General features: G+C 45.9%; 1 protein-coding gene across 1 annotated transcript in view; it reads right to left on the reverse strand.

Annotated features, from left to right (window-relative positions):
- Positions 1-17,503, reverse strand: part of MCF2L2 (MCF.2 cell line derived transforming sequence-like 2) — a 508,793-nt gene that overhangs the window by 144,804 nt on the left and 346,486 nt on the right. The window contains exon 17 of the mRNA XM_044288562.1: positions 6,318-6,433. Coding sequence (XP_044144497.1) covers positions 6,318-6,433 — 116 coding nt within the window. The remainder of the gene's footprint in view (positions 1-6,317; positions 6,434-17,503) is intronic.

Genomic DNA, 17,503 nt, shown 5'->3' on the forward strand with positions numbered 1-17,503 from the left:
ATGCAACTAGCCCCACACTGCGGTGACCACGAGAGGATCTCGGCCGATCTCCAATCGAAAGTCGGATTATGCTTCTGGAGCCAGGGGTACCCCAAGACCACCGGGTAGTGTGGAGACGAAATCACCTGGAGACAGACCGACTCTCTGTGAACGGCACCAATGGCTATCCCCACTGGAAGGGTCTCATGAGTCACGTGTGGCGGCAGAAGGGGTCTGCCGTCTATCGCCTCAAGAGCCAGTGGGGAACCTCGAGGCTGCAGAGGAATGGAATTGGCGGCAGCGAACACACTATCAATGAACAAACCACCAGCACCAGAGTCCACCAATGCCTGGGTCGTCACCGAGCCCCCGACCCAGGAGAGGACAACAGTGATCAGTGGTTTGTCAACACGGGAAACCGGGGACGAGGAGACTCCACCCAAGATCTGCCCCCGACAGGATCTCAGGTGCGAGCGTTTCCCGGATGGTTCGGACATGCCAACCGAAAATGCCCACCGAGACCACAGTACATGCATCGGCCCTCGCGTCTCCGGAGTACCCTCTCCCCCTCGGACAGGCGAGCAAACCCCAGCTGCATGGGTTCACCCCCAGACAAGTCATCCCCAGGAGGCGTGGGAGGAGAGGGAGGCACGGGTGGGACAGCAAACGTAGGCGCCAATCTGTTAGAAGACCTCCGCAGACTCTCCTTAAAGGAAGGCCTCTCCCTGAGTCTGGTGTCAATCAAAATCAGGAAAGAAATAAGAGACTCGAGCTCCACTGGTAGGTCCTTAGCTGCAACCTCATCCTTCAAGGCATCCGAGAGACCATGAGAGAAAGCAGCGACCAGAGCCTCATTATTCCAGCCCACCTCTGCTGCCAGGGTACGAAACTCAATGGCGTATTCAGCTACGGATCGTGAACCCTGTCTGATGGACATAAGGAGCTTCGCAGCAGAGGCAGCACGAGCCGGCACATCGAATACCTTCCGAAGAGAAGCAACAAAACCGGAAAACTCGGCAACCACCGGATTGTTGTTCTCCCATAAAGGGCTGGCCCAGGCCAAGGCCTTGTCCGAGAGCAGCGAGATCAAGAAGCCCACCTTTGATCTCTCAGTAGGAAAGGCATGTGGCAGCAACTCTAAATAAATGCCCACCTGGTTAAGGAAACCTCGGCACTGAGTTGGCTCTCCCCCAAAGCGCTGTGGAAGGGGGGCAGAACCGGTCATACCCCGAGACACCGCAGGCGCAGCAACAGGTGTCGGGGTAGACTCTTGCGCAACAACCGGAGCGGCAGTAGGAGCGGGCCCAGGAGCGACAACCGACCCATCGGCAACGGAAGCGAAATGAGCCGTGCGTTCAAGCAGGGTTTGCAACGCCACAGCGAACCGACCCAACAGGTGATCCTGCTGATCAAGTCTGGCAACCAGCGTAGGTAGCGAGGATGGCCCTGTACCGTCAAAATTCATGGCTTGGTCCTAATGTCATGGAACCATGAACCAGACGTACAACAAGAGATAAGTGGAAATAAGAAGGCTTTATTGCAAATCAAGCTGTAAGCAAAAGTCCAAACGGATGGCTAAACCGAAGCAGGGTCTTGCGTAGACAGGGGTCAGGAACTAGAAGGGTAGTCAGACGAAGCCTGGATCAGGAACCAGCAGGGTAGTCAGACGAAGCCAGGATCAGGAACCAACGGGGTAGTCAGACGAGGCCAGGATCAGGAACCAGAAGCAGCAGCAGTCTTAGAAGCATGTGAACACAGGAGGACCAAGCAAGGAACTGAAGCCACAGACCTCCTATATATATGAGCTAGGCATCCAGCTCCTCCCAGTGGGAAGGAGAAGCCGCAGGGTGGGAGGCTACAAGAAACCCAGAAACCAAGATGGCCGCCAGCACATGTCAAACCAAGGAGAACAGTAAGAAGGTAAGACCATGACAACTACAAGGCACTTACTAATGTATTGTGAGTGTCCACATTGCCTCCTTTGCTGGCTTTATTCATTTTTCCATTGCATTATACACTGCTTGTTTTCAGGGGTTATGGCCACCCTAGTGTCGATCAAACTAGTGGTGGCTATAACCCCTGAAAACGAACAATGTATAATGAGATTACAAAATGAAGCCAGCAAAGAAGGCGATATGGACAATCACAATACATTAGTCAGTGCCTTGTATTAACTTTCTCTACAAGATAAATGCTATTTGATGAAGTGAAAAAATGTTGTTTATCATTAAGTCCCATGTAAACCCAAAACTGGTACCAATGAAAACATTTTGCCCCGCAAAAAAGACCAAGCCCTCAAACGGCTACAACACAAAAATGAACGTGTTTTGGCTCTTGGAATGCAGCGACATAACGAGATATGCTGCTATGCAAAAGTAGTGAAAAACACATAATACTACACATATTTAGTATCGCCGTAATCGTACTGACTCCTAGAATAACAGTAACACGCTAGCTACCCCACCCAGTGAATGTTGTACATTTTCCCCATTACTACCCCAAAAAATTGTACAGCAAAATGGTGCCACAAAAAAAAGATTCACCCTGCAAAAAACAAGCTACATCAACAGTAAAATAGAAATTCTTATTTCATATTGTTCCTTCAGTGAAAAAACTCCTCAAAAATACTTTTCCAGAAAAAATGTAGTGTGACCTCTGATGACACAAAACACAACTTTGCAGAGACTAAGCAAGCTAGGAACTCTTTTGTTCAGGCACCCTCCCATAGAAGAAGGTGCCTTAAATACTAAATGAAGGCTGGACATAGGCTGGGGACAGATTAGGATGTGCACATTGGCCCTTTAAAAGTAAGAGAGCACATCTGCTCCCTATGGGTTGAGAGACAGGCAGAAAGTGAGTAGGCTGCAGAGGCCTAGCGTGAAGTGGATAGAGCTAACAGAGCCCATCTTCTTGCTTCCTCTGGCGGGCCCGAAAACACTGATGCACCAGGGTGGCAGTGCTCGCCAGGGGCTGTGAGATGCCAGCATGCAAGGACAGCCAAAGCTATAGTACAACTGCTTTTTGTTTTTATTGCACTCCCACGTGTTTACACATTTATTTCTAGAAGCAAACTCCTAGAACTATGTCCCTTTTATATACTGTGACTGGGATCCATACAATAGCATGGCGAATTGCCTCTGCTTTGTGGTGTGGAATTGCTACAGCTTTCTGGTGCACCATTACCACCATGTAGATATTCCCCATTATATTCCTTAACAAGTTAGAACTGTTACTCATAGCCACTAGTGTTGATCAAGCACCATAGTGCTCGGGTGCTCGGGCCGAACACATCGGGATGTTGGGGTGCTCTACTGAGCACCCGAGCACAATGGAAGTCAATGGGAAAACCCGAGCATTAAACCAGGCACCCCCTGCTCTGAAGAGGGGAGGGTACCTGGTTCATAGGAAATGTTCAGAAATTGATGGAAACACCACTGAAATGGTTCGGGAACAACATGGGGAGAATGTCTGGATGCATTTTGAACTCCCAGGTCGCTGCTGGAAACGATGTTGTCCGAGTAGTACGCCACTTTTACAGACTGACAATAATACGCACAAAACCAAAGATAAAATCGATTTTAGAGGAAAAATGAGTTAGGAAACATTCTTTCCTTTATATTTACTTGTATATAAAGTGCTCCTAAAAATTTTGTTGGTTTTCCGAACTGGGGCCATGATTAAGAGGGACGGATGGGGGCATCTGTATTGCGCCGCTAGAAGTGAAATTCTTGGACTGGCGCAAGACAAACCACAGCAAAAGCATTTGCCAAGAATGTTTTTATTAATCAAGAATGAAAGTTGGAAGTTCGTAGACGTTCAGATACTGTCGTAGTTCCGACCATAAACGATGCCGACCGGCGATCCGGCGGCATTATTCTCATGACCCGCCAAGCAGCTTCCGGGAAACCAAAGTCTTTGGGTTCCGGGGGTAGTATGGTTGCAAAGCTGAAACTTAAAGGAATCGATGGACGGACACCACCACGCCCCCCTGTGAAGGATCCCAGCACCGCCTGTATGCACGAATCTCCTCCTTGCTCACGAAGTCAGATCGACGTAATCTCACGATGCGCGAGCTTGCACATGCGCAGTGCCGGCATAGTGTTCCTTCCCTTTGCTGGCATCAGCTTCAGGGAAGAAATTGCGCATGCGTGAGCTCGTGTACCGCAAGATTACAGCGATCTGACTTTGTGAGCAAGGAGGAGATTCGTGGTTACAGGCGGTGCTGGGCTCCTTCACAGGGGGGCGTGGCTGGTCTCCAGAACCGTTAGTACAGCCCCTTGGGCTCCTTACCACTCTCTGTCCCTTCCTATGCTCAGCTCTCCCTGACTACAAATGAGCCGAACATGCGTCATCGGGTGATGACGCGTTCCGGCCAGCCAATCACTGTAATTACAGTGAGGGCAGTACTTACCTGCATGTTTGTGTGCAATACCTGAGTAATTTGGGATTTTTGTCAGAGCAGATGCACCAGGTCAGAATTACATCTGAGATATCTTTAAAATTCTGAATACCTTATAGGTAGTATTGCAGCACTTCTGGTCATGCAAAATTGCTGACATCATTGGGGTATTTATTATCAGGTGTAGTGAGAAAATGAACTTTTTGTTCTGCCAGATTCTGCTCCTGCAAACTCTGGAGGTGGAATCTTCCCCTGAAGTGCTGTCTGCACTGAGCTGCTTCACAGCCCTCTGCTCTGAGTGACAGCTGTAGCAAGTAGCAAATATCCAGGCGACCACTACAACAGAGTGGATGAATTGTAAAGCAGCTCAGTGCAAAGAGCACAGAGCATTTCACAGCGAAGCACCACTTCTGAGGTACTTGCAGGTGCAGAATCTGGCAGAATAAAACTTCACATTCAAACTACTCCTGATGATAAAACTTCCACAAAAGGTGCATTTGTACTGCTCTCCCTTCCCCTTACCTAGCGCTGTCAGCAGTGTTCTAAGTTCAAAAGACACACTCCTTTTAATTTTCTTACCCACAGATTCTGGTGGGAAATCAATTGAGTGTATAAGAATGGAACTGGGTGTAATAGCCCTACATACCATATATTTAGCCACGTTCCTTTTCTCATGTCTCTTTACTAACATAGCTGTATTGAGACATACAATATTGCAATAAGATACTAAGTAAACCAGATATTGCTTATTTTATTTCTCCTTTGAAGAAAATATGTAAATCAGCAAATTAAATATGTAAATCAGCGAAAATAAATTTATCATTTACAGCCACATTTTAAAAACCATGTCTAACTAGTTCCAGACCACTCTTTGACAATTTAGTCTAGGCAGTCGTCTTCATTTTCATCTCTGCAAAGGCGTTTTAAAACATCCTTGAGAGGGTGCAGCTGGATGCTAATCGTGCAGTTGCGAGAGCAGGTTTTTTCACCATCTCTGCCTTCTCTATATGCAGTGTATGAGGCGGTAGGGATCAGGAATCTGCAACGCTGCTTCCTGCTCTGGTCCCAGCACTCATGTGATTGCCAAGGGCCGTAAGTCTGCGTGAGCTGCTGGGTCTTAGCAGACCCAGATATGCTCTACATTGAGGTTCTATAGCCCTGTACAACCTCTCTGGGGGCTGTATCCCCCCTGTACCCGGGGCTACTATGTCAGCCCCAGTTACAGAAGTGTTTAGCAATTTAAAAAAAAGTTATGTTAAAGTGGTTCTCTGGGATTTTCATATTGATGGTCTATCAACATGAGATCGGCAGGGGTCTGACTCCCAGCACCCCCGCTGATCAGTGTAAAAATAAGACAAAAAAAAATAAAAAAATTTAATATTAAATAAAGGCCACTAGAAGCCACACCACAACTTTAAGCCCCGCTTCCAGCCTCCATAAACCATGCATCCCATATATGACGATAACTATAATGGAAAGAGGACATTATTTAAAAAAAAAGATTTTAGTTTTGCTATTTAAATTGTTTCCCTTTTATATTTTTCAGGTTGTAAAATATAAAAACAAAAAAATACTAAAATAAAAATAAAGTAAATAAAATAAAGGCCGAAATATATCACCAAAAAAAGGCTAAAGAATTATTTAGACTAACTGACCAGAAAAAAAGTTTTGGCTTTCAAAGATGTTTAAAAAAAAAAATTACATGAAAAATGTGCCTGGTCAGGAAGCAGGAAGGGTGGTAAATGGTAAATTTGCACATACGAGCATAAACTTTGTGAGTAAACCTCAAATTCTCTTTAAAAGTCTTCAAAGGTTTTTATTTTACCATAATTCAGTTTTTGAACCAAATACTTTAATGCATAATTTCTCTGATATTTAGACTCTGTATTTTTTTAAATGTACTTATATATACATATTTTTTCTTGCTTTACTGCTTTACCTTTTATGGAATTCATAGATTTCAGGAAGGTTTCCAAACAGGACATCTTTGCTGTTTTGTAAAGCCACAGGAATCAAAGGATTCATGTCAGGATTGTCCAACGATGATACATACCCCTGCAGTCAACAACAAGTATAGAAGTTATTTATACAGATTTTAACCACCTAACAGTTTTGCCTGAGCTCTGCTACGGCTTTGAGAAAATCACTTTACAGTTCAGCCCAAGCAGAGCTCCAGCAGCAGGATGAGGGGAAGAGGGCTGACACTAGGCCCGAGGCTTATGAGAGAGTATAATGGTGCACGTGGTTGCAGTGACATCATTGTGGCCATCTGCACCAGGTCTCAGGCAGGGTGATGATGTCATTGTGCATGCTTGTGGTGCGTTGACTTCTTCTTGACTGCCTGAGCACAGATGGTGGAGACTCAGGGTGCAGGTCTGCATCGGAGACGGTGGCGGGGAGTCAGGTGAGTACTATTACTAATGAGAGCTATTGATGTGACTTATGGGAGCACTATTACTATGGTGGGACTCTGAATGGCACTGCTACTTCTGCTGTAGACTATTTAGGGGCATTTGGGAGTACAGAGGATACAGTATTGGGCATAGCAGGAGGAGAAGGATGATAAAAAAATGTTAGGAACCTAAGGGCTGTATTACATTACAAGATTTTGCAGGCAATTGTCAGGAAGGAAGTGTTCCTTCCGGGCAATTGTCTTCTTGTTAGTGGAGAATTACAAGCATTACAAATAGCACTCTCCTTCACAGTATGAGGAGGAGCGATCGCTAATACCATTGCTCATCCTCATGCTGACTTTTTGTTTGCTGGCAGCACATTGTGATTAAACAGCATGAACTGCTGCTGGCAAACAATAATTTTTAAGAGTATTACACTGCCAGATCATCGTTAACAAGCATTCCTATGAATGCTCATTAGTGATGATCTGACCGACTATCGGCCAGTGTAATACAGCCTTAAGATTTCTGTTTGATAAACTCTGCAGAGATAAGACTTGGCTCAATGTCATCATGTCTTGTCTGGTCCGAATGGAGAAGATAAGGAAAGAGAACATCTACATCAGAGGAGATATGGTGCTGTATTATCCTGTCCAACTATGCCTTTAGTACTAGGGTTGGGGCTTAGGTACCACATTTTTTGAGACCCTAGCAACACCCCTGGCTTGAATGCTATTTTAGTTAATCTAACTCTGCTGTGTTCGGGCAGTATGATTGCTGTGCACCAGTGGTACTATAAGATATCACTTCTGCTCTGAACCACAACACTGCAATGTCCTGGGGACTGCACACTCAATTCTCATGCAAGTTTTTTTTTGTTTGTTTTTTACATTTCGCAAACTCCCAGTACAATAATAGCATAGTCAGGCAAAATTTACCGTAATAGAAGTGGGCAAATATAGTAAAGGCAAAAACGATTTTTATTGTACAATACAACTGATCCCCCAGGAGATAGCACTAGAGGTATATGGAAGATGTTCATCTCCTATGCTTCATCGGAACGACATGCATGTTCATCTAAGCCAAGCCCAAAGTGGAGCCGGGCTGTTAGGCCACAAGATGTTCAGCCAGACAGCTATCTGATACGCATGACCGATTCTTGTATATTTTGATTCTGTGGGTGAAAACACATACAGGTCCATCCCAGACTAGGCAATTCTTTCTGAGATAAATACATTAGAAGCAAAATCTTCCTGTGAGTTTTATCACTCCAGGGTCTAAGCTATAAAGCACACAGAGGATTCTCTATCCTGGATACAGCTGTAGCCACTTAATAGGTATGCAAGTCTTAAACAAGAATATTTTCAGCGATTTTCAGCAAACACAGATACTGGGAAAAAAAAGCACTGTTTTTATACAGTAATATTTATTTTTAATAAAAAAGAGAAAATCGCTTTAAAGGGGTTATCTAAGATCTATAATGCCCTCCCATATGCCTGGGCCCCTCACAGAGGTTGTATTTACCTTGCTCCCCTGCAGCCGCGTCGCTTCTGATGCCAACATGGCAGCTGCTGCATCTCCCCATCACGCGGCTGAAAGCATCCGGCGTCAGGGGGCAGCCAAAAGCAGGCCACGACGGGAACAAGCCTCCCTAGTGTCACCAACGATGCTAGGGAGGTTTGTTGCCATTGCGGCCTGCTGATGGCTGCACCCACCCGTCGCCAAATGTTTTCATCCGTGCGACAGGGAGATGCAGCTGATGATTGTATGCAAACCTCTACAACTGTTTTGGTGTAATCATCTATCACCTGTTACCCAAAGTAGTTGTTTCTATACTGAGGGCTCGGTTTGGGAAACATAGAAGCAGACTTTGCCCACTGTGCAGCAGCCGTGCTAGGGTGCTGCAGCTCAGTTCCCATTGAACCGCAACATGCTGGTGCCGTACCTTCTGACCTTCCATCTCCGTCAACTGTATAGTTTCTGGGGCTATCAGCTGCCTAAAAAGGCTGATTGGTGTGGGTGGCGGGTGTTGGACCCTCACAGATCTGATATTGATGACCTATTCTGAGAATAGGTCAGCAGTATCTACAGTGCCTTGCAAAAGTATTCATCCCACTTGACTTTTTTCGTATTTTGTTACATTACAGCCTTAAGTTCAATGTTTTGTTAATTTGAATTTTATGTGATGGATCAGAACACAATAGTCAATAGGTTGGTGAAGTGAAATGAGAAAAATATATAAACAAAACTATTGTTTAGAAATAGAAAACAGTAAATTAGCATGTGCATATGTATTCACCCCCTTTGTCAGGAAGCCCATAAAAAGCTCTGGTGCAACCAATTACCTTCAGAAGTCACATAATTAGTGAAATGATGTCACCTGTGTGCAATCTAAGTGTCACATGATCTGTCATTACATATACACACCTTTTTTGAAAGGCCCCCAAAGGCTGCAACACCTAAGCAAGAGGCATCACTAACCAAAAACTGCCATGAAGACCAAGGAACTCAAGTAAGGGACAATGTTGTTGAGAAGTACAAGTCAGGGTTAGGTTATAAAAAAAATATCCAAATCTTTGATGATCCCCAGGAGCACCATCAAATCACCTATCATAACCAAAGGGAAAGAACATGGCACAACAGCAAACCTGCCAAGAGACGGCCGCTCACCAAAACTCACGGACTGCGCATGAAGGGCATTAATCTGAGAGGCAGCACAGATATCTAAGATAACCCTGAAGGAGCTGCACAAGGAGTTCCACAGCAGAGACTGGAGTATAGGTACATAGGACTACAATAAGCTGTACACTCCATAGAGTTGGGCTTTATGGCAGAAGAAAGCCATTACTTTCAGCTAAAAACAATAAGGCACATTGTGAGTTTGCGAAAAGGCATGTGGGAGACTCCCAAAATGTATGGAGGAAGGTGCTTTGGTCTGATGAGAAAACGCTATGTCTGATGCAAACCCAACACATCACATCACCCAAAGAACACCATCCCCACAATAAAACATGGTGGTGGCAGCATCATGCTGTGGGGATGTTTTTCAGCATCAGGGACTGAGAATCGTGCTAAATACAGGGATATTCTTCAGCAAAACCTGTCCCACTCTGTGTGTGATTTGAGGCTAGGACAGAGATTCACCTTCCAGCAGGACAATGACCCCAAACACACTGCTAAAGCAACACTTGAGTGGTTTAAGGGGAAACAAGTAAATGTGTTGGAATGGCCTAGTCAAAGCCCAGATCTCAATCCAATAGAAAATTTGTGGTCAGACTTAAAGATTGTAGTTCACAAGCGCAAACCATCCAACTTGAAGGAGCTGGAGCAGTTTTGCAAGGAAAAATGGGCAGAAATCCCAGTGGTAAGATGTGGCAACTGCTTATAGAGACTTCTCCAAAATGACTTGGAGCTGTGATCTCCGCAAAAGGTGGCTCTACAAAGTGTTGACTAGAGAGGGGGGGAATAGTTATGCACATTGACTTTTTCAGTTATTTTGTCCTATTTGTTGTTCGCTTCACAATAAAATAAAATCTTCAAAGTTGTGGACATGTTCTGTAAATTAAATTATGCAAATACTCATACAATCCATGTTAATTTCAGGTTATGAGGCACTAAAGATTTAACTGTCGGCCTGTACTGGCCTCAAAAATTAGCCAATAGGCATTCACCTGATAGCAAAGAGCTTTGGATTCTGTGGCTGGAGGTACATTAGAAAATCACAGGATAAATATGTAACTGTCGGCCAGTACAGGCGCCAAAAATTAGCCAATAGGCATTCACCTAACAGCAAAAAACTTTGGATTCTGTTGCTGGAGGTAGATTAGGCGATCACAGAATAAAAATTTAACTGTCGGCCAGTACAGGCCCCAAAAATTTGCCAATAGGCGTAAATAAAGGACTTCCCAACAAATATGGGAAAGAGATTCCAGACCTATTTAGATGTCTACAAGTATATAAGTAAATTGAATATCCAGAAGTACATCATAGGTAACCCTATACAACAACAAACATCAGACAATACACATGTGCATACCAGTTTAAAGAAAAAAATTGTGTTTTATCTGAAAAATAAGGATAATGATTGCATAGAGGCATTCCAGAGAAGTGTATTAAAGGGTTTAGAGGAGATGAATTATAAGAAGAAAGTAAAATGTAATCTGACCAAGAAAGAAAAAGAAGCCCTCCGGGATAGAGTCTATCACGAGCAGAGTGTCGAAGTATGTGGACACTTTCCTTCGTAAATATGTTCCTGCAACACCTTCTTATCTGAAGGATACGGGACAGGTTTTGAAAGTGCTGAGAGACATATAGGAATTTACTGATGACATGTTTTTGGTGACAGTTGATGTTACATCACTATATACTATCATACCAAAAAGGATAGGTCTGAAAGCTGTAAATTTTGTTTTCTGAATAAGGATAGTGATCTGAAGGAAAATTAGAAAACCTATATAGTTGAGTGTATAGAATACTGTCTGGATCACAACTATTTTTGGTATGGGGATTCATTCTATCTCCAAATCTTTGGTGTGGCGATGGGTGCGAAATTCGCATCAAATTTCGTCAATTTGTTTATGGCATACTGGGGGTACAGTTACATTGATCCTCTACTTGAAAAGAAAAAAGGATAATGGAACCTAATGATGTGGAAAAGATCCATCGATGACTGTCGTGGTAAAGAGTTCTCTCTAAATTAGTTTATCTGTTACATTAATGATAATACTTGGAATATTAAGTTTACTGAATGTATTAGTAAAGAAACTGTAAACTTCCTTGATTTGGAAATTATGATAACAGAAAGCGCCATACACATGAAAAAACCTACTTTAAACCTACAGATAGAAATAGCTATATAGATATTAATAGCTGCCACTATGACCCCTGGATAACAAATATTCCTAAAATTCAATTTCAGAAGGTGAAAAGGAATTGTTCTCAAGGATTATGATATACAAAGTTTCCGGTTCCGGCGCCGCCATGTGAGGACGCAGCGCACGGAGCTCTCGCTTACCGCCGACCACCGCTTGCACTTTGCAGCGCAGGGAGCTGCTTTTCAGCCCTGAGAGACATTCGGCTGGCACCACTTACCTGCACTGGGGCGCCGATGGAAAGATATCTCCTCCGGAGCGGGCAGAAAGTCACAGGTGCGCAGCAGCTTTCAGCCTCACAGGACGCGGCAAAGATGGCGGACAGCCAGACACTGATATTCAGGGAGGAGGGCTCCCAAAGCATCCAGGGAGATGGGTCCCCCCTAGGTAGCTCGGCCCCACTGGACTACAAACAGCTGGCCATGGAGGTGGCAATGCGCATAATGCCTGACATCCAGAATACACTGGAGACAACGATATTGGCCTCTTTTAACTCCCTAAGGGAGGAAGTGAATCAGACCAGCATACAGGTGGGGGCCTTGGAGAAAGAGCTGCATACTCTGCAGCAGCAAGTGGGGGACTCTGACTCTGTAATAAAATTGCAGCAGCACGCCCTGGAGTACCTGCGTTTTAAGGTGGATGATCTTGAAAACAGGTCACGCCGCAACAACCTGAGGGTGGTGGGGCTGCCTGAGTCCATTAAACAACCAGACCTCTTGGATTTATGTGAGAGGGAATTGCCTGAGGCTCTGGGTTTGAACTTTTTCTGTCGGGTGGAACGCGATTGAGGATTTCTCGGCTGAGGTGGCGAAGAAGCGCAAGGCTTTCAGTCCTGTTTGCACCGCACTCTACCAAATGGACATTCGATTTCAATTACTTTTCCTGCGGTTCTGAAGATCCATCGAGCACATGGAGGGACTGTTACCTTTAGGTCCCCCTCTGAGGCTGAGGAGGCCTTAGACAAGATTTTAGATTCAGAACCACATGACACCGCCCTCTCTCCTCAGCGGCCCACTCCGAAGGGCCCTCCGGAACCTACTGTTCACAGAGGGAACGACCGTTCGCGGAATGGCTCAGAAAGGCACCCCAGAAGAGGACGTTGATTGGCCTTAGTCAATTGTTGGTGGGACTCAATTCTGGGGGGTAGTTGCGTTGGAGTTGCTCAGATGCCCCAGATCAGGGATCTATGTTGTTTTTCTCTATTGTTCATGTTAGGGCTGTGGCGAAACCAACCTCGCCACTGGGTTTTGGAGAGGGCTGTTTAAAAGCCTCTTGCCTCAGGATTATGGCCCATAGTAACTTTAAAGGAGAAAACAGACCGGCCGCACAGCTTAAATCTGTCTGTAGAATTGTATTTTATGTTATTATGCGTTCGGTTAAATTGTATGTTATGTGAGGGCACCCCGATAGCTAATATTATTGTATTCGTGTATTCTGAGTGCCATTCACCTAATGATATGCACTCAGACTTGAGCTATCTGGGGATATGTTAAATGTCTGTGTTTGCTGTGGGGGTGTGCCATTGTGTGTTTAAATGGTGATGTCTGTCCTGTTGTCTCCACATGTGTATTGGTGATCTCCCTTTGTCCTGAGAGATAATAGGATTGCCTTCGGTTGTCTCTGGGACAGAGAGGAGGAAACCATGATGCATTGTGGGGATGTGTTGTATCTGTTCTGTATTTGCAAAACTGTAATAAAAACCAGGCTGGGTGTGCCAGCACATCAGAGCACTGCTTGACCCTCAACACGGAGCCTTGTCTCGTTATTGGGGGGATTCCCTGTATGCTGTTGGAGACTGATTGCCAGGAGTGTAAGCTGACTGTACGCTTTTCCTGTTCGTCTGCTGACAGCTATTTGCGAGGTTCCAGTTTGGAGTGCTATTTTGTATCCAGTTCGGGAGGTTGGTGTTCTGCAGTAGCTGTGCCTGTCTCCCAGAAAGGGGCATATCGCCTAAACGGATTTTAACCCCTTGTCTGCTAAAAAAGGTCCGTTACATTGGTGGCAAGCAGCGGGATCGTTCCTACAGCCAGAAGGACAGCTACAGGAGACACCATTTCTGTGGATTCTACAATTTAAGGGCAACGCATGTCTCAGTACAGCGACCCTAAAAGCACCAGGATGGAACCTGCAGTGGAGTACAGATACTCTGTGAAGGAATTTGACCGTATGATGTGGTTGCGGCTGAACTTCTTCGAACCCAATCCAGCTGAGAAATACGTGAAGTTCGTGAGGAGTCTAGTGTTCAAGACCCTACTATACCGGGCAGAAGGTGACAGTCAGCTGCCACGTTGGGTGGACCTCCATCGGAAGTTACAGTTGCGGGACAGTGGGAGCCCAGTCTCCATTCCCCAGCGGCAGTGTGAAGTGCAGGGAGGGGAGAGCAGCGGCCTCCCTCCCCAGCGGCAGGCTGAGTTACAGGGGGCAGAGGTAGTTGTTCCTGCCCCCCAGCAGCAGCATGATTTTTTGGGAATTGGGAGCCTAGTCTCCATTGCCCAGCGGCCGTGTGATGTACAGGGAATTGGGAGCCGAGTCTCCATTCCCCAGCGGCAGGCGGAGTTACAGGGGGCAGAGACAGTCGGTCCTGTCCCCCAGCAGCAGCAGGATTTGTTGGGAACTGGGAGCCTAGTCTCCATTCCCCAGCGGCAGCTTAACGCACCAGGGGGAGACAGTAAGCCCCACAACTGTGCAGATGGGACCGTGGTCTCTGCACTCACAGCACAGGGGGTAGGGACAGTCTGTCCTGTCCCCCAGCAACAGGGCTGTTTAGCCAAAGAGGAGGCAGTCGGCCTCTGCCCACCAAGTACCTACAGCTCCAAGCTGGAGAACCACAAAGCAAGGAGTAGCAGATGCACACTCAACAGCTGGGGACCTACAGAACAGAGCCAGGCCCCAAAATTCAACAGGTCCAGTATTGGGTTGTGGGTGGGCTGCCAGTCTAACTCAGATACCGACCGGCGTGAGGTCAGGTATCTGGTTAGTCTTCCCTGGGGGGGGGGGGAGATGTGTGGCGAAACCAACCTCGCCACTGGGTTTTGGAGAGGGCTGTTTAAAAGCCTCTTGCCTCAGGATTATGGCCCATAGTAACTTTAAAGGAGAAAACAGACCGGCCGCACAGCTTAATTCTGTCTGTAGAATTGTATTTTATGTTATTATGCGTTCGGTTAAATTGTATGTTATGTGAGGGCACCCCGATAGCTAATATTATTGTATTTGTGTATTCTGAGTGCCATTCACCTAATGATATGCACTCAGACTTGAGCTATCTGGGGATATGTTTAAATGTCTGTGTTTGCTGTGGGGGTGTTCCATTGTGTGTTTAAATGGTGATGTCTGTCCTGTTGTCTCCACATGTGTATTGGTGATCTCCCTTTGTCCTGAGAGATAATAGGATTGCCTTCGGTTGTCTCTGGGACAGAGAGGAGGAAACCATGATGCATTGTGGGGATGTGTTGTATCTGTTCTGTATTTGCAAAACTGTAATAAAAACCAGGCTGGGTGTGCCAGCACATCAGACCAATGTTTGACCCTCAAGACGGAGCCTTGTCTCGTTATTGGGGGGATTCCCTGTATGCTGTTGGAGACTGATTGCCAGGAGTGTAAGCTGACTGATACGCTTTTCCTGTTCGTCTGCCGGCAGCTATTTGCGAGGTTCCAGTTTGGAGTGCTATTTTGTATCCAGTTCGGGAGGTTGGTGTTCTGCAGTAGCTGTGCCTGTCTCTCTGAAAGGGGCATATCGCCTAAACGGATTTTAACCCCTTGTCTGCTGAAACGGTTCGTTACAAGGGCCCTTCATAGTTCAGCCATACGGTGGGCTATTGCTTAGGCCAGGTATACGGGAGTTCTGCCATGGCGGAAAAAAGGAAAGTCTAAAACTAGGTTTAGGGACGACTGACACTATCTAGTTGTATTCTGCCTAGCGGGTTATTGCCTACTGCCTTATCCCTAGGCAGTGTTCTTTGGTCGTACTTATATGGTTTTTTGCTTCTTGTTCTTTCTCCTTCCCTCCTCTCTCCCTCCCCCCCTCCCTTCTCCCTTGGCTTTCTCTGTCCGGGGATCCGTGAATATCAGAGCTGAAATGCGAATCATCTCCTGGAATGTCAAGGGTTTACGCTCCCCACAAAAGCGGTCAAAAATTTTGCGCCACTTGAAGCGTCTCTAACCTGACGTGGTTCTCCTGCAAGAGACGCACTTGGAGGATAAAGATTTCTTTCATTTGCAAAAATTTTGGGGAGGTTCTGTATACGGATCCTCGGCTAGGGAACGCAAAGCAGGAGTTCTCACACTGCTCCATAGGAATTTCTCAGGGAAAGTACTATCAGAATCTCATGAGGGTAGATGGCATAGGCTATTGGTGGAAATTGAGGGGACATCCTATAGCATTCACAATGTCTACGCTCCGAATGATGCTAATGCGCCCTTTTACGCTCTTTTAGAGAACAGACTGCACATGGATAGAACCCATAATAGAATTGTGGGGGGTGATTTCAACTGTCGCATCTGTTCTGGAAGACCGGAAGAGGTTTGAAGGGATGGTTGGTACGCAGCGGCTTTCTGACAAAGTTATACCACCCCTTTTGGCCTCTACGGGATTGTATGATACCTGGCGCTCTCTACATCCTGATGACAGGGAGTACACACATTTTTCACACGCACACAATGTATGGTCCCGTATTGATTACCTCTTCCTTTCCTTACATATGTCTCATAGAGTGGTATCCGCTGAAATTCATAACCTACTTATTTCTGATCACTCACCTATTTCCATTTCCCTACAGGATACTTACCCTAGAGGTACTGATTTTCTGTGGCGTTTTCCTTCTTTTGATGGCCAAAGATGACAACTTTAAGGATATACTTCAAGGTTGTTGGTGGGAATTTCAGGGAGACAATCCTCGAGGTGCATCAGATGTTTCGACCCACTGGGAGACTGCTAAAGCGGTCCTGAGGGGCCGAATTCTCGGTTATGTCAGTAATCTACGCAAGGTGGTCGCAAAACAGTATCAGGCGGCTAGCTCAGCTCTTAGGCAGGCATACACTCAGTTTCTCCAGATGGCTTCCACTCAGCACAAGAAGGCCTGGATTGCAGCTAGAAACACCTTTGAATTGTGGGTGGATAAACGGGAGGCCATGCACAGGTCAGAATTCCAGGAGGATCTGTTCAGATTTGGGAATAAAGCATGGGGCAGGATGGCTCCTACAGTTATCACGGTTATGAAAGGGAGGGTGGAGTGGTCCAAAAAATCCTAAGCTGATTAATGAATTGCTGGGGAAATACTATGAGCGTCTCTACAGCGACACTCCAGGGGATCCTGGGAAAGGCGAGCGTTTCATATCACTAATCCCCCGCAGTTTTGGACGGATCTGGGTTTCTCTTTGATGGCGGTTAAGAAATGTATCACTTACCTAGGGGTTAAAATTGATAAGCTCCCGGGGTCACTGTACTTGCTAAACTACCCTCCCCTCATAGCAAAAATAATATCAGAATTACAGAAATGGCATTCACTCCCCTTGTCTGCTAGGTAGGTGTCAGCTCATCAAAATGATGAGCTTCTCTAAGTTGCTCTACCCCCTCCAAACACTCCCGATCCTACTGAAACATACTGATGTCGCTGCTCTGATTAAAATGCTTGCCACGTTTTTGTGGTCCGGTAGGCGCCCTCGTATCTCTCTTTCGAAGCTAATGCTATGGAAACCGGAGGGAGGAGTGAAATTCCCGAATATACGGGGTTACAATCTATCCTGTCTTATGCATCACATATCTGATTGGGTGCATAATACTGATGTTACGCTGAGCGATCCGGGTCCGGTGCTGGCCTCGGAGCGCTCACAGCGTATGCCCCCAGGCAGCACTCCAGCATCTC

This window comes from Bufo gargarizans, chromosome 4 (assembly GCF_014858855.1).
Source record: "Bufo gargarizans isolate SCDJY-AF-19 chromosome 4, ASM1485885v1, whole genome shotgun sequence".
In the NCBI taxonomy this organism is placed as follows: Eukaryota; Metazoa; Chordata; class Amphibia; order Anura; family Bufonidae; genus Bufo; species Bufo gargarizans.